At 44.2% G+C, this 17844-nt stretch overlaps 2 protein-coding genes across 8 annotated transcripts in view; one reads left to right on the top strand and one right to left on the bottom strand.

The window, feature by feature from the left end:
• The window catches only part of LOC144264909 (THAP domain-containing protein 6-like), a 37457-nt gene extending 23670 nt beyond the window's left edge, over positions 1 to 13787 (bottom strand). For 2 of the 5 annotated variants that reach the window (XM_077816892.1, XM_077816896.1), the window contains exon 1: positions 13661 to 13781. The gene's annotated coding sequence lies outside the window, so the exon portion shown is untranslated. Of the gene's footprint in view, positions 1 to 13656 lie in introns of all 5 variants that reach the window. The other 3 variants (XM_077816893.1, XM_077816894.1, XM_077816891.1) reach the window with 3 other exon arrangements.
• A 34-nt stretch (positions 13788 to 13821) lies between these two features.
• Positions 13822 to 16698, top strand: SMIM15 (small integral membrane protein 15). Of its 3 annotated transcripts, none has more exons than XM_077816903.1 (2): positions 13822 to 13941; positions 14683 to 16698. In XM_077816903.1, the coding sequence occupies exon 2, from the start codon at positions 14698 to 14700 to the stop codon at positions 14932 to 14934; it is 237 nt and encodes a 78-aa protein (XP_077673029.1). In that variant the 5' UTR covers positions 13822 to 13941; positions 14683 to 14697; the 3' UTR covers positions 14935 to 16698. The 3 variants fall into 3 exon arrangements, with proteins under 3 accessions (XP_077673029.1, XP_077673030.1, XP_077673028.1); XM_077816904.1 differs by lacking the exon at positions 13822 to 13941 and adding an exon at positions 14010 to 14237; XM_077816902.1 differs by lacking the exon at positions 13822 to 13941 and adding an exon at positions 14254 to 14471.
• Positions 16699 to 17844: the final 1146 nt, after the last annotated feature.

The following is a 17844-nucleotide window of genomic DNA, read 5'->3' as shown; positions in this document are numbered from 1 at the left end:
GAGGACCAAACCAGTATGCTCCAGTGTACGGCTGAGCTGCAGCCAAGGCAGCTGGAGCACAGACTGCCACTACAGCCCCTGTGTAACCAACCGCCCTCCTCCCCAAGTTCCATAGCCTCCACACCCAGAGGCCCAAGAACGCGGTGGGGGGGCCACCGGCCAACCAGCTATTCCGCCACAGAGGATTGCCCAAAAAAAAGAAGGCTAGCATTCAATAAATTTTAAAGTTGTAAACTTTTAAAGTGCTGTGTGGCATTTTCCTTCCCTCCTCTACCACCCCTCCTGGGCTACCTTGTTAGTCATCCCCCTATTTGTGTGATGAATGAATAAAGAATGCATGAATGTGAAGCAACAATGACTTTATTGCCTCTGCAAGCGGTGATTGACGGGAGGAGGGGAGGGTGGTTAGCTTGCAGGGAAGTAGAGTGAACCAAGGGGCGGGGGGTTTCATCAAGGAGAAACAAACAGAACTTTCACACCGTAGCCTGGCCAGTCATGAAACTCGTTTTCAAAGCTTCTCTGATGTGTACCGTGCCCTCCTGTGCTCTTCTAACCGCCCTGGTGTCTGGCTGCGCGTAACCAGCAGCCAGGCGATTTGCCTCAACCTCCCACCCCGCCACAAACGTCTCCTCCTTACTCTCACAGATATTGTGGAGCACACAGCAAGCAGTAATAACAGTGGGAATATTGGTTTCGCTGAGATCTAAGTGAGTCAGTAAACTGCGCTAGCGCGCCTTTAAACATCCAAATGCACATTCTACCACCATTCTGCACTTGCTCAGCCTGTAGTTGAACAGTTCCTGACTACTGTCCAGGCTGCCTGTGTACGGCTTCATGAGCCATGGCATTAAGGGGTAGGCTGGGTCCCCAAGGATACATATGGGCATTTCAACAGCCCCAACAGTTATTTTCTGGTCTGGGAATAAAGTCCCTTCCTGCAGCTTTTGAAACAGACCAGAGTTCCTGAAGATGTGAGCGTCATGTACCTTTCCCGGCCATCCCACGTTGATTTGGTGAAACATCCCTTGTGATCCACCAGAGCTTGCAGCACTATTGAAAAGTACCCCTTGTGGTTTATGTACTCGGCGGCTTGGTGCTCCAGTGCCAAGATAGGGATATGGGTTCCGTCTATGGCCCCACCACAGTTAGGGAATCCCATTGCAGCAAAGCCATCCACTATGACCTGCACATTTCCCAGGGTCACTACCCTTGATATCAGCAGATCTTTGATTGCGTGGGCTACTTGCATCACAGCAGCCCCAACAGTAGATTTGCCCACTCCAAATTGATTCCCAACTGACCAGTAGCTGTCTGGCGTTGCAAGCTTCCACAGGGCTATTGCCACTCGCTTCTCAACTATGAGGGCTGCTCTCATCTTGGTATTCATGCGCTTCAGGGCAGGGGAAAGCAAGTCACAAAGTTCCATGAAAGTGCCTTTACGCATGCGAAAGTTTCGCAGCCACTGGGAATCGTCCCAGACCTGCAACACTATGCGGTCCCACCAGTCTGTGCTTGTTTCCCGAGCCCAGAATCGGCGTTCCACAGCATGAACCTGCCCCATTAGCACCATGATGCATGCATTGGCAGGGCCCATGCTTTCACAGAAATCTGTGTCCATGTCCTGATCACTCATGTGACCGCGCTGACGTCGCCTCCTCGCCTGGTATCACTCTGCCAGGTTCTGGTGCTGCATATACTGCTGGATAATGCGTGTGGTGTTTAATGTGCTCCTAATTGCTAAAGTGAGCTGAGCGGCCTCCATGTTTGCCTTGGTATGGCATCCGCACAGAAAAAAGGCGCAAAACGATTGTCTGCCGTTGCTCTGACTGAGGGAGGGGCGACTGACGACACGGCTTACAGGGTTGGCTTCAGGGAGCTAAAATCAACAAAGGGGGTGGCTTTACATCAAGGAGTATTTCAGGCAGGACTTCACGGAGGGTTCCAATAAGAAATGGTGCACCTAAGTTATTGTTCTTATTGGAACAAGGAGGTTAGTCTGGCCTCTGATTGATACATGGCTAAATTTACCTCGCTGCACCTTCTCTGTGAGTGACTGCAGTGTGACCTAGAGGAATGAGTCCCCTAGACAGAGGAGGGGGGGAAGCAAATGAGTACAAAACAAATCTGGTCTATTTCTTGTTTTGATCCACTCCATCTATCTTTTATATCTTTGGCTGGCAGCAGACGGTGCAGAAGGACTGCATGCCATCCACATCTCATGGCTGCTCGGCAGAAGATGGTGCAATATGACTGCTATCCATCCTCATCTCTTGCCTGCCCGGCGGAAGATGGTACAGTATGACTGCTAGCAATCCGTATCGCCTGCCTGCTCACCATAAGACAGTTCAATAGGACTGACTGCAGGACTAAAGAGAATGACCTGGTCAAGTCACTCCAAGTTTAGTCCCTGCGCCCGTGTCTGCCCAGGTGCTCCTGGCCGACGCGGCCAGGAGCACCTCGGACATGACGATGATGGCTACCAGTCATATTGCACCGTCTGCTGCCAGAAGGCAATGGGTTGCTGCTACTGTGTAGCAATGCAGTACTGCATCTGCCAGCACCCAGGAGACATACGGTGACGGTTACCTGAGTGGGCTCCATGCTTGCCGTGGTATGGCATCTGCACAGGTAACTCAGGAAAAAAGGCGCGAAACGATTGTCTGCCCTTGCTTTCACAGAGGGAGGGAGGGAACGGGGGCCTGACGATATGTACCCAGAACCACCCTCGACAATGTTTTAGCCCCATCAGGCATTGGGATCTCAACCCAGAATTCCAACGGGCAGCGGAGACTGCGGGAACTGTGGGATAGCTACCTACAGTGCAACACTCCAGAAGTCGACGCTTCCCTCGGCACTGTGGAAGCACTCCGCTGAGTTAATGCACTTAAAGCATTTTCTGTGGGGACACACACTCGAATATATAAAACCAATTTTTAAAAAAACGACTTCTATACATTCGACCTTATTCCGTAGTGTAGACATACCCTTAGTCTGTATTGCAAAAAGAAAAGGAGCATAAGCTTTCGTGAAGTGAGCTGCAGCTCACGAAAGCTTATGCTCAGATAAATTTGTTAGTCTCTAAGGTGCCACAAGTACTCCTTTTCTTTTTGCAGTATAGCGGTTATCTATTTCCTAGGGCCATGGAAAGCACATTATAAGCTACAGCAGCCCGGAGGTCCCCTAATTCGTGCTCCCTCTCACTAGTTATGTCATGTCTAAATTCTAGTTTGATAACTCCTTGAGGCAGAGGCCAGCCTGACTAGATATTGGTTCTGCAAGGCAATTAGGATTTTTGGATGTAGCATTAAAAAAAAAAAAAACAACAACAAACACCTCTCTAAAGACTTAAAGATACATGAATCTTTGACTCTTCTTTTAGTTTTTGTTTTCTAGTTCCTGCAATGGAGAGAAGTAAAGAAGCAGTTGGTGTTGTGTTTTTGTTTGTTTTTCTAAAAAGACCAACCAATTCAAATGCTTGCTTCATCTCAGAGATCTTAATTTTTAAATGATAAATTTATATCATCCTTTTCCTTGATGTCTTTTCTAAGGTTCTGATTCTACTGCCAGTGACGTTAATGGAACCTTCGCCGCCAACTTTAACAGCAGCAGAATTAGTTCAGGGGTCATGAAAATCTTTCATCTAACAAGGGGCAATGTAACAATGGGGCATTTTATGAGAACCAGAAGCTAAAGCTCATGGCTCTTTCCATGCTCTATTCCAGAATGGAGAGAGTGGAATTTCTTGTGACAATGTCTGACCAATTAAACAAACAAAACAAGCACATACTACTTAAACTTTGGGACTGGGTAAAAATGTACTTGTTTAGTTCAAAATGTTTTGCTGATGAAAAATGAACCCCCGCCTCTGCCTCTCCCTGCCTGGAAAGGCATTGTTACTAATGTGAAGGAATGTTTTTGAATCGGAAAGGAAAAAAAGCATGCAATGTGCCCTCTGCTTTTGGAACAGTTCCTTGATATTTCTGATGCACTGAAATCTTGCCTTGGAGAAAACAGATTGCTGTGATCTCCACAGGAACATGGGGACAAGGGCGCAAAATGCTCCCTCTTAAAAAAAATAAGTTTGGGGGGAGAAATAAAAATTCAGCAATAGAAAGAGGAAGAACTTTGTGGGGAAAGGGTGCAAAAGTAGCCCGATTTATGCAGTACCTCTTTGTTACACAGCCCGAGACCGGCAACTCACGGACCCCATAACAGTGAATTGGGCTGAAAGGGTCATTTTTAATTAAAGTGTTGAGGACAGGATTAGAAATCTAAATGACCTTGAAAAATTGATTTGAAATCAACAAGATGAAATTCAGTAAAGGCAAGTGCCAAGTACTATATCTAGGAAAGAAAACTTAAATGCACAAATAGAAAATGGGGAATAACTGGCTTGGTGGTAGTACTGCTGAAAAGGATCTACGGTTATACTACATCAGAAATTGAATATGAGCCAACAATGTGATGCATATGAGAAAAAGACTAATATTGTGGGATGTATTAACAGGAGCATCATATGTAAGACACAGGAGGTAACTGTTCTGCTCTACTTGGTGCTGGTGAGGTCCCAGCTGAAGTACTGTGTCTAGTTGTTGGTGCCACACTTTAAGAAAGAAAAGGAGTACTTGTGGCACCTTAGAGACTAACCAATTTATTTGAGCATAAGTCTCTAAGGTGCCAAAAGTACTCCTTTTCTTTTTGCGAATACAGACTAACACGGCTGTTACTCTGAAACCTGACTTTAAGAAAGATGTGCATAAATTGGAGAGGATCCAGAGGAGAGCAACAAAAATAATAAAAGGTTTAAAAACCTGATCTATGAGTAAAGGTTACAAAAACTGGGCATATTTAACCTTCAGAAAACAAGACTGAAGGGGGATCTGATAACAGTCTTCAAATATGTGAGGGCTGTCATTGAGGATGGTGATCAATTGTTCTCTGTGTCCACTGAAGGTAGGACAAGAAGTAATGAGCTTAATCTGCAGCAAGAGAGACTTAGGTTAGACATTAGGGAAAATATTTCTAATGATCAGAATAGTTAAGCACTGGAACAGGCTTCCAAGGGAGGTTGCCGAATCCCCGTCATTGGAGGCTTTAGAGAAGTGGCTAGACAAATACCTGTCAGGGATAGTCTAGGTATACTAGTGCAGGGGAGTGGCATAGATGACTTCTCGAGGTCCTTTCCAGCCCTACATTTCTATGACTCTATGAAAAGTTCAATGCCCATCCCACATAAAGGCTGAGCTGCTGTTATGACACACCTTGATGGAAACAACGCACACTAGCGTAGCTGAGTTAATGTGGATCAGGATAAGTATTATATAGTAGGAAAACAACAGAGCCAAGGTGCAAGCAGTTAAAGCAAATGGAACAAAGGCTCCAGCAGGCCGTGACAGCACCATCCTGGCCACACTTATAATCATATGTACATTTTCATTCATCCAGATAAGATGAACAAATTTATACATTTATAACTGGGAAACAAAGAAAAGAAAAACACTTTGCAAAGATGAGTATTACCCAAGGATAAATGTTATCCTCATTTACAGATGAGGAGACTGAGGTGATTTTCCTAGAGACATGCTGTGTGTTAGTGGCCCACCTGGAAAAATAATCTCCGTGTCTCCTGACTTCCGGACACTTATTCTAACTACTAGAAAAAGCTTTAGCAGTGCTGAGGTTCTTTTTTCACCATTTTTTAAAAAAACAAACAAACCAATAAACAGCCATTTCAGTCATTACCATACTAGGGTGGATTTGAACTAGTGACCGAGGTAGGAGATGGACGGGTTCATATCCAATTATCAATCTCACAAGCAATCCAAAAGGAGTACTTGTGGCACCTTAGAGACTAACAAATTTATTTGAGCATAAGCTTTTGTGAGCTACAGCTCAATTCCTCAGATGCGAGCTGTAGCTCACGAAAGCTTATGTTCAAATAAATCTGTTAGTCTCTAAGGTGCCACAAGTACTCCTTTTCTTTTTGCGAATACAGACTAACATGGCTGCTACTCTGAAACCTGTCACGCAATCCAGTTTCCCTTACTGTCTTTATGGGCAATTGACTTCCTGTTTTGAACTCTAAAATTGATTACTCAGAAAAAGGATGTTAAAAGTTGTGATATAACCAGAAGCAGATTAAGGCTAAATATGGTTCATGTCTGATCAAAAACACAGGGTACCAAAACATTTTAAGGAGAAGAAAAACAATGCTACTAGAAAAATAATTGTGGGTCACTTTTAAAGGATGAAGGTACTTTAATCTGACGCTGGTCGTGCGCACTTTTTTTGTCCCATCAACATTTTAAAAGCCAGATACAAAACCCACTATTATGAAAACAAATTGAAAAATTTAATAGTCTTATTATTTTTTGCCTTCCAGTAGTACCCAGAATGTGCTAGACATCATCCACATACAGTCCCTGCCCTAAACAACTTACAGTCTAAGAAGAGTTTACACAGATGATGTGGAAATGGATTGAGCACAGTGGAATTACTCATGATTTCTTCTGAGATGCTCAGGTCCAGCTGTACGAACGATAGCAATAGTACAAATGGAAGAGGCTCTTCATGCAATCTAGGGCAGTGATTCTCAACCAGGGGTCTGCGGCCTCCTGGGGGGCCGTGAGCAAGTTTCAAGGGGTCAACCAAGCATGGCCGGCATTAGACTCATTAAGGCCCAGAGCAGAAAGCCAAAGCCCCACCACACAGGACTGCAGCCCAAGGCGCCAAGCCCCATCACCCAGGGCTGAAGCTGAAGCCTGAGCAACTTAGCTTTGCAGTGACCCTGTGGTGTGTGGCCCTGGGGCAATTGCCTTGCTTGCTACCCCTTGATGCCGGCCCTGGCTTTTATATGCAGAAAGCCAGTTGTAATGGCACAGGTGGGCCGTGGAGTTTTTATAGCATGTTGCAGGGGCCTCCGAAATAAAAAGTTTGAGAACCCCTAGCCTAGGAAATAAAGATGTACTGCTAGTCCACTTCATCATAACACAACGAAGTCTTCAAATAAAGATTTGTAGCACACAAAGAGGCTGTAATCCCCAATGGTACAATGGAGTTTTGTTGGCTCAAGTACAGCTATAAGAAACAGAAAACCTACCGGTCTGCATACACTACAGATGTGTCATGCATGGGCAAGACAGTGCTGATAAAGCATCCACAGTTTAGAAGTTTTACAAGCTGGGGTGGGGGTGTGGGGGAGACACTAGATAAACTTAATTTCTATAGTTCTTCAAAAAAATGTTCACCAATATGCAATGTAAGGGAGTTTCATACACATCATCCAGAAACAAGAGTGATATTACTCAGCAGGTGGAATATACAAGGTCAAGAAAATTATGAAATTAAATAATACATGAACTTTGTAGAAACCATTCTGTGTGTGGGACTATCAACTTACATTTTTATGTACACAATGGGACATATTAATGGAGTTACACCAGGGTTGTATCATGCTACTTTGTGGAGCAAATTCAAAGTCAACTAGAGAGGCATGTAAATTATGATCACAACATTTAGCACTGGTTTTCTACATGATTCTACACCAATAACATGTCACCACATCATAGCAAAATGAACAAATTTATTGAAAGCATATATTAAACATATACACTCAAAATTTCATCCTCATTAATGATTCCTAACATGAGACTGCTTTGCTTTCATGCAAGTGACTCCTCCATTTTCCATGTCACTATTATACTCTCGGCACTGCTGTGCCTTCCTCTGCATTATCAATCATTTCTATTAAGGTTGGAGTTTTTGGCATCTTGTAGCTTTCATTTCACAACTTTGTCAACCCATTCTTTTTGTAGTTTGACAATGGACAAGATTGCTAGACCTCTTCAGTATCAGTTCACTCAAGATTCCATCCTAACAAAACTTTCAATGCTGCTCAAGTATGTTAAAGATTTTTTTTTAAATGGTGGCAATTTAATGTTATTGAAGTTAATTGGTTTATAAAATATTGCTGAGTGGTATTTTGATACTGTTTCATTAGCTGTTACCACTGAGTGCTGGTGATCACTGAAAAGCCAAATATTTTCCTTTCCCAAAAATACTAAGTGTGAAATCTTGGCCCTGTAGGGCTGCTGGCCTGTTTCTCCAGCTCAGTAAGGACTGATGCCATGTCCAACACATGATCAGGTCCTCTTTTTGAGGCCTTTATTTATTCTTCAAATACAAAACTCACAAAGTAAAACCAAACAAAACTCTTCCCCAGTCCTCCTACAGGAGCCTATCACAGGAACCAGCTGATACCATTCTCAACTGAGCTCTTTCCATCCTTATAGGAATCGCCCTGGCCCCTTCCCAGCTGGGTCTGATAATCCTCTCCACCAGGCCCAAACATCTTAAAGGGGCTCTGCCTCAGAACAGGGCTGGCTGTCCCAGGGCCCTAGTAATTCCTTAAAGGAGCAGACCACCCTGCTCCAGGCCCAATTGAAGTCAATGGCTGTTTTAAGTCCCATTGACTTAAAAAGAGCCAGGATTTCATCACAACTGTGACCTAGATGTGTGGGTTGTAGAGATTTAAGACCCTAAAGTTATTGCATACTGCTTTGATACACAAAAAGTCTTACAGCTTGTTTCACAACTCTTGCCAGAGTCCCTAACACTTGTCTCTAACAGCATCGCTCTCTATGCATGGCAATCTGTAGGTAAAACCATTACAATGCTTAGTACATATCAAAGACCATTCTTTATGGGGACACAAGATTTCATCAAGGTGTCCCTCATTGTTCCATCCTAGGCTCCTCCATTCTCTCATAACTCATTTAAAAAATATGAACAATGACTCAGTCAGTGCCCTGTAAAGGAATTCTAGACAGGGATGTCAGAAAAAGGGCAGTGGCACATTGAAAGAGTTTTGTAAAGCAATTCCCAATTTACCAGTCTGACTGAACACAAAAGTATGCTTATGGTTCAAGTCTGAAATGATTTATTATGGTGTGTAGTGTGGCTTTATCCTGTTTTATTTGATCTGATGCTGGACTTTGCAGAATCTAGCCTACTTATCTGGGTACTTACAATAGTATCCATCATGATTGCAACTGAGCATCTCCCAGTAGTAAAAAATAATATCAACAAATGATCCCCCTCTCTCTTCCTTTTCTGACAGAAAGAGCAGAGGCAGTAGAAGCTTGCTCTGAATGGGAGGGCAAAGGTCCTCTGCATGGGCAGTAGAACAAGGGGAGTGGGGGCAGCAGGGGAAGGTGAGGTGTCAGAGATAGGAAGGGGAGTCAAGGTGGGTGCTCTGTATGGGGAGTTGGGGTGCCAGGGAGAAGAGGTGGAGCAGTTCCTACCCGCTCCCTGGCCTGATTCCAGGTGCCATGGCAGCTGTACCAGCCCCTCTGGGTCTCATTCTCTCTTCTGCCTGCCCCTGCAAATGTCTGCAGTTTTCAGGGAATGGTGCACACTGGTGAAAACACAGATCAGCTCCCACAATATTTACATTGCAGAGGTGCAAGCCCACACTGCACTGTGATTCCACCACCTCCAAGAGACAGACATTCTTCTATTTGCTGTAATGATTTAAAAAGAAGAGCATGACTATTGATATGAATAAGGGTAGTTCTTTGGGAGAGCTTGGGCCTAGAAGTGGGTTTTGCATTTAGCTCTGAATGTGGTGAGCCTAAGTGGCCTCCATTCTGTACAAAGTTGTGATGTTCACTGGGCTAGTGCTTGTTTTGCAGTGTACTTTAATTTGACAGTGTAGCATCACTAAAATGGAGAAAAATAAATGAACTGAACAAAAACCAGAAAAGGGTCATAGATATTCAATCTGCCAGATTACCTGGGGTATCCAAAATGCCTGACTTGCCTGCATGATTATGCAGTACTCTTAGGCTACGACTTCCTTTAATTTATCTCCAATAAGTGCATCCAGAAATGTCACCAAAGGAGATAGTGTTATGTTGCTTTCCAGGAAATATGATGATAAACATATCATTTAGCCACTGGATGGCCTGTTCATTTTAAGGTATCCCAAGTTTCTAAAACCAGGTAGTTCCCCTGCTATAATGAACTATTAACTTAGATAACACAGTTTGTAAAACCATCTAACAATAATGCTAATACAATATCTTAGAAATAATAACCACATCATTGATTTAGATGAGCTCTGCATTTTCCTGACATTTGTAGAAGAAGTTATTATACAAAGAGACAGAGACTTAGAGAAAAGTTAAGAGATTCCAGTGCTTGTATAGGGCTTGGCAATACAGTACAGGAAGTGAGACTGTGCTTTTCAGTGCATATTATAGGCATAGCCTGGACAGTACAGCCTTAGAAAATTTTAAATTTGTATTAAGAATGCATAAATTATCCTATGATAAGGATCTGCATGTAGCAAAAATGTATGTATAACACATACCCAATGGAAAGAATTTTAGATCAGATTTCTTGCCAATTATTATGTCCTTTGGTAAAGCACAGTCACTACTTGTTACTCATGTGGTGCCCTTTAAGTAATACAAATATATATGAGAAACAAGCACAGAAAAGCTGGGAATGGAAATTACTGAACAGCTCAACCTAATTCAAGTAACTGCAAGATCTCTAAAAAAGAAAAGGAGTACTTGTGGCACCTTAGAGACTAACCAATTTATTTGAGCATGAGCTTTCGTGAGCTACAGCTCACTTCATCAGATGCATACCGTGGAAACTGCAGCAGACTTTATATATACACAGAGAATATGAAACAATACCTCCTCCCACCCCACTGTCCTGCTGGTAATAGCTTATCTAAAGTAATCATCAGGTTAGGCCATTTCCAGCACAAATCCAGGTTTTCTCACCCTCCACCCCCCCACACAAATTCACTCTCCTGCTGGTGATAGCCCATCCAAAGTGACAACTCTTTACACAATGTGCATGATAATCAAGTTAGGCCATTTCCTGCACAAATCCAGGTTCTCTCACTCCCTCACCCCCCTCCAAAAACCCACCCCCATACACACACAAACTCACTCTCCTGCTGGTAATAGCTCATCCAAACTGACCACTCTCCAAGTTTAAATCCAAGTTAAACCAGAACATCTGGGGGGGAGGGAGGGGGGGAGGAAAAACAAGAGGAAATAGGCTACCTTGCATAATGACTTAGCCACTCCCAGTCTCTATTTAAGCCTAAATTAATAGTATCCAATTTGCAAATGAATTCCAATTAAGCAGTTTCTCGCTGGAGTCTGGATTTGAAGTTTTTTTGTTTTAAGATAGCGACCTTCATGTCTGTGATTGCGTGACCAGAGAGATTGAAGTGTTCTCCGACTGGTTTATGAATGTTATAATTCTTGACATCTGATTTGTGTCCATTTATTCTTTTACGTAGAGACTGTCCAGTTTGACCAATGTACATGGCAGAGGGGCATTGCTGGCACATGATGGCATATATCACATTGGTGGATGTGCAGGTGAACGAGCCTCTGATAGTGTGGCTGATGTTATTAGGCCCTGTGATGGTGTCCCCTGAATAGATATGTGGGCACAATTGGCAACGGGCTTTGTTGCAAGGATAAGTTCCTGGGTTAGTGGTTCTGTTGTGTGGTATGTGGTTGTTGGTGAGTATTTGCTTCAGGTTGCGGGGCTGTCTGTAGGCAAGGACTGGCCTGTCTCCCAAGATTTGTGAGAGTGTTGGGTCATCCTTTAGGACAGGTTGTAGATCCTTAATAATGCGTTGGAGGGGTTTTAGTTGGGGGCTGAAGGTGACGGCTAGTGGCGTTCTGTTATTTTCTTTGTTAGGCCTGTCCTGTAGTAGGTAACTTCTGGGAACTCTTCTGGCTCTATCAATCTGTTTCTTTACTTCCGCAGGTGGGTCTTGTAGTTGTAAGAAAGCTTGACAGAGATCTTGTAGGTGTTTGTCTCTGTCTGAGGGGTTGGAGCAAATGCGGTTGTATCGCAGAGCTTGGCTGTAGACGATGGATCGTGTGGTGTGGTCAGGGTGAAAGCTGGAGGCATGTAGGTAGGAATAGCGGTCAGTAGGTTTCCGGTATAGGGTGGTGTTTATGTGACCATTGTTTATTAGCACTGTAGTGTCCAGGAAGTGGATCTCTTGTGTGGACTGGACCAGGCTGAGGTTGGTGGTGGGATGGAAATTGTTGAAATCATGGTGGAATTCCTCAAGGGCTTCTTTTCCATGGGTCCAGATGATGAAGATGTCATCAGTATAGCACAAGTAGAGTAGGGGCTTTAGGGGACGAGAGCTGAGGAAGCGTTGTTCTAAATCAGCCATAAAAATGTTGGCATACTGTGGGGCCATGCGGGTACCCATAGCAGTGCCGCTGATCTGAAGATATACATTGTCCCCAAATGTGAAATAGTTATGGGTAAGGACAAAGTCACAAAGTTCAGCCACCAGGTTCCTGCAAACACTAAAGCATGTCCTTTACTACCATGAACAGCCCCATGGCAATCAATGGGATTACTCACAGTGGTAAAATTAAGCATGTGTAACTGTATGCAAGAGTGGGGCCTAATATGTTGTTCTATCTACCCATACTGTAGGCTTTTACTATATCAAAAATTTTCCAGGCAAATGTACTTTACCTTCCCCTCTTGTTGAATTTTTGCATCCATTTTACATGCATTTAACAATGCACTATTACTTTTAGGATTCTGAACCACATCAAGACAAGGAAGTTCAACTAATTTAACTTGCAAAAAGAAAAGGAGTACTTGTGGCACCTTAGAGACTAATCAATTTATTTGAGCATAAGCTTTTGTGAGCTACATCCGATGAAGTGAGCTGTAGCTCACGAAAGCTTATGCTCAAACAAATTGGTTAGTCTCTAAGGTGCCATAAATGCTCCTTTTCTTTTTGCGAATACAGACTAATAGGGCTGCTTCTCTGAAACCTAATTTAACTTGGAGGTCCAGTAGTTGGCCTGTTGTGTTGTTGGTTTTTTTTTTAATGGAGGCAGAAACCTCTTGGATTTATGGCAACAGGTGTATAGATAGATTTAAAACATTTCCAAAACCAGACTTTACTACATGCACTCCTTCCCCAGGGGAGAAGATGAGAGAACAAACACATCACAGATTCGTCACGTGGCTTAATGAGCTACGGGAAGGCTACACTGATGAGCTCGGTCTAAACGCGACCTAGAGCTGAATACCAGCTGTTGTTCAATTACAAACAAGATATTTGCACACACCCCCCTCTAAAATGAGCAGACAGGTCCCACCACACTGCACGTCGGTATATAAAATGAGGGGATCAGGGCGCTTTGGGAGAACAAATTTATTTCCTTTCCTGCTCGAAGTCGGGGCGGGGGGTGAGCTGCCCACGGCACCGGACACCGACTTTGGGGTGTTGATGATGGACCCGTCCGTCTCCCAGGGTTACACCACCGCCGCCTACGACACCGGGGCATTTATCACTGACGGGCTCAATTTCAAAGAGCACCAGGAACATCGGCCCGAGGGAGCAGCGTAGACTCTGCTTTTCCAAGGGGCTTCTGCAGCCCCCTCCCCGCTCATTATCTGCCAGACTATGCTACGGGGGGGACTCTGTCCCCCTGAGGGAGCCTTGTCTCCCCTCCCCCCTCAGGGGGTCTCTGCATTCCCTCCCATCGGTCCGCAGCCAGCTCCCCGCCGGCACGAACTGAGGGACGGACTGCTCCAGCCCGCTCCCGCGCGAGCGGCCAGGCGCACGCTGTTTACCTACCGCCTGCCCCGGAAGTGCCCCGCGCCGTCCGGACGCGCTACTCTGCCCCCACAGAGCAACGGCGGAGGCAGAGACATCGCCGCCGGCCGCAGTCACGTGACTCGAGGCCCGGAGAGCAGCGGCTGAAGGGACGCGCTAGCCGGTGCCAGAGATAGACTCTATGGCCACGGAGGCGTAACGGCGGGGGCTGCGCGGTCTCCTTTTCCTGTTTCCGGTTGGCCAGTGCGTCTCCTGTCCTCGCGGCTTCTGGTCGTGGAGCCGCCGTGGCACCGCCAGGAGGGGTCAGTTCTTCCCTGGGGCTTGGGCTGGCTCTAGGGCGAGGGCTCCCAGAGAGCCTCCCCCTGGGCCCCGTGATCCCGCGCAGGAGCCCGCCGCGGGGCAGTGACTCATTCGGCCCCGCCCCTCGGGTGCCGCTGCCGCGCTGGGGCCGGGGAAGGGAGCGTGACCCGGCCGCGAGCGGTCGGATAAGGGGGGGGGTGGGACGACACTGTGGGCTCCTCGGCCCGCTGCGGGGGTCGCCCCCGCCCCCGACGGCTCGGGAAGTGAGCCGCTCGCTCCCGGCCGGGCCCCGCTCCGGGTGCGTAGCTGGAGCGGCCGCGCTGCCCCCGCGCCGCGCTCCCTCCTGTGTGGCCCGCGTGGACCGCAGATGCGCTAGGGCTGGGGTTTTTAACTCGGGGGTGCGGAGAAACCGTAACCATCGGGGGTCCCGCCAGCTCCGGGGGGTGGAACAAGAGTTTAAAAGAAAACGAGTTTGGCGGCATAAACAACCCAGCGGTTTACTCGTCTGACTAGGAAAGTTCAGAAAGTACAGGTGAGACGGGGGTGGAAAGTACGTGTTGGAGAACGATCGTAACAGCTGACTGAAATAGCGGCTTCCCTCCCTCTATCTACAGAAACGTGAAGCACTCTGATTAACTAGGTAGCGGGGGCAGATATTGCTACTGCACTGCATAGCACGGTAACTTTTGCAGTACTTTTATGACTATGTAATGAAAAGATTTTATCGTTCAATTTTTATGTAGGATTTCCCCAATTGGATGCTAGAAAAGATGTTTGATATCAAAGCCTGGGCTGAATATATTGTGGAATGGGCTGCAAAGGATCCATATGGCTTTCTTACCACTGTGATCTTGGCCCTTACACCATTGTTCCTAGCAAGTGCAGTGCTATCATGGAAACTGGCAAAAATGATTGAGGCCAGGGAGCGGGAGCAAAAGAAGAAACAGAAACGCCAGGAAAATATTGCAAAGGCCAAACGAACAAAGAGGGATTAAGTGAGACAAAATGCCTTCCTTGTGCAAAAAATGTGCTTTTTCGTTGACGCATTCTTGTGCACTTGTATCTTTGTGTGTTGTTGTCTTCCTCCAACAATCTTCTTGAACTACAACAATTCAACCCTTGAAATTATTCATGTTCTGCTTACACAATTTGTGTTGCTGTCTCTGTCTAATCTACAATGGCATTTGATGTGTATAATTCAACCAGATACCACTTTCCAATGAGTTTACTTTTGTATGTTTACATGCCATACATTAAAATTAATGCACTTGGGGGGTGGGGTTTGGTTTTTTAAATTGGAACTGCTTTAGCAGTTGTTCAAACATGTCAATATTAAATTATGGAAGAAAAAATTAAAATGTCTGACTTTCTAAAAATATTGCAGTCATTGGTTTTCTAGACGCTTAGGAACTTCGTTTTAATACAGCCTTTTTTCTACTGTTAGTTCGTCTTCATTATAGTACTTTTATTTTTTTTAACCTGGTTTCAACTTGGTCCTGGAATAGCAGTCCTTGTTTCTGCAGCAGTTGTCAGCTTTGTATTCTCAGGAGTTTATTATATGAACAGTGTTAGCATTTCACATTCACTTGACTAAATTCTTCATGAGTGGCTCTCAAAATCTGCTTCCTGGACGGTCAGTAGTCCACTGAGCCTTTTTTGGATAGTTCACAGAAGGAAAGTTTTTACAACAAAGCAGTAGGCAAATGACTTCATTTTCACAATATCCCAATGTGAACAGCTCTTGCCTACAATGTGCTTCACAAAATGAATGTGGAGCTCCATTTGGCAAACTAAATACCATTCTAGGTTTAGGTGAGGACAACAGTAACTCTGGAGCAGCAGAGGAACTGCCTTGGATATTACCAGCTTTGAAAGGATGGCTTAATGAAAGGAAACAAAAGTCACATGTGGTTCTAGTGTTGTAAAAGTTGCAAAGTAAATTGGAGCGAAGACTAACCTATTTAATTTATTCAGATTTTTCTGTCCAAAGAATAATAGTAAAAGTGAAAAATGTGTAGTTTAATATCATGCTTTAGCAAATCTTAATTTTTATTAGTACTTTAGTTCAATGGGTCTGATCCTGTAGTAGCTATCAAGTTTTAGGCCCTGTTCCAATAACACGTCTCTTAATCAGAGCGAATAGGATTCTCGTGCCTAGCTCTTCACTTAGTATGTAAAGGATAAACACCTATGAAAGCAGATGCTCTATATTATTGAAAGGAGGAAGTGAATAAGAGATGATAAATACCAATGCTAACAAACAGGAAGTTTTGCTAAATCAATATTAGGGCTTGTCTACATTGGCAATTTACAGCACTGCAACTTTCTTGCTCAAGGGTGTGAAAAAACACCCCCCTGAGCGCAGCAAGTTTCAGTACTGTAAAGCACCAGTGTAGACAGTGCATCAGGGCTGGGAGCTACACCCCTCATGGAGGTGGGGGGTAGGTTTTTTTTGTTTTTTGAGAGCCACGACCACACAGGGCATGTTAACTGTTGCCAGTATATACTAGCCCTTAGTTAAGAGTTGGATGTGAAACATTCAGGTGTAACAGTTAGCTTTCTTCTCCGAGTGTCGCTCAAGACAAGTATTTTTAGAACATAAAACATGTTTTAACCTTTTTATGATCTGGATTAAGTCTTCACTGTTTGTCTTGAATGTGGTTACACCTTGGTATTTATACAGTTTTGATATTGTTTTAAAATGGAACAGACGCAAAACTAACTACATTACCTAAATAAATTTGATACTTTTTTAAAAATGTGTTCGTTCTTTATTCTGACTTGTAAAAATGTGTAACAGCTGTAGAGAAAAAGAATGTGCCATCTATACAATACTTGAGTATATATTTAATTAAATATAGGGTTCTAAAGAGAATGGATTCAACATACATTGATAAGTGAAAATGATCCAAATTAACTAATTCTTTGGCATAATCCTCTCAAAAGTGGTGTGACTTACACAATGTTTTTTATAGAAGGCACAGCTCACTCTGTGTGGCTGATGTAAAGAACTCATACTCTTAAAGTCTCCAAATGAAGCATTTCTTAATCAGCTGGTGAATCCTGACTGGGAACATTTGCTTTGTGTTGGAGGTGGAACATAGGATCTCATCATGCGCACCAATTAAAGCCAGATGTAGCCTAGTTAATTTATAGAATTAGAAGGTAGACATGGAAAATACCTGTTATTTGTTTAGTCTGTTATTGAAAGATTGTTTCCTATATTAATTTTTTGTTCAGTCACTTTAAATCCCACATGACGTGTTTCCACCACTTTAGTTTATTTTAATACCCCAGCATGTGCTGGGTGCCTCCCACTACAGTGAAAACATGTGCTAGTAAACACGTCGATTTCTGAATCCCCTGAAACACTGAAAATCCCAGATGAGGCTACACACTAGTTTCAGACATGGTGCAGCCTGGGGAAGGATGAAAGGAACAAATAAGATTTGTTAGGAATAACAGCATGATGGAGCAAGTAACTTTAAAATGTGACAGGCTTCTTGTAGACACTGGAGAAGGAAGTTAAAGGGTTCTCTTAAAAGAGGGTAGTGTCTTAGAGCAGCTCAAGATGCGTGGGCCAGAGGCAGGGCTAAGTGTAACAGAAACATCAAAACCAACACCTTTGGTAGATGGGGGGATGGACATAAAGGTGGTACAAAAACAGATCAGACAACTCTGGCCTTGAAGATAAACTTGAAAATAAAAGTGAAGAAAGGGGAAATATAGGCAGTGGCTGGGGGTTGGTATCAGGTTGGGTAAGATAGTCTACCTTGACTACTGAACAATATTCTGAGTTAAGCCTTTTCTTTTGGCAGCTGTAGGGCAGATGCTAGATCCAAACTCACTCTACTCATTCTCACACCATGGCATAACCCATCAAAATTATATTTTTTTCGAAGTAG

Source organism: Eretmochelys imbricata, chromosome 5, assembly GCF_965152235.1.
Source record: "Eretmochelys imbricata isolate rEreImb1 chromosome 5, rEreImb1.hap1, whole genome shotgun sequence".
NCBI lineage: Eukaryota > Metazoa > Chordata > Testudines > Cheloniidae > Eretmochelys > Eretmochelys imbricata.
This window is presented reverse-complemented; position numbering and strand designations above follow the sequence as displayed.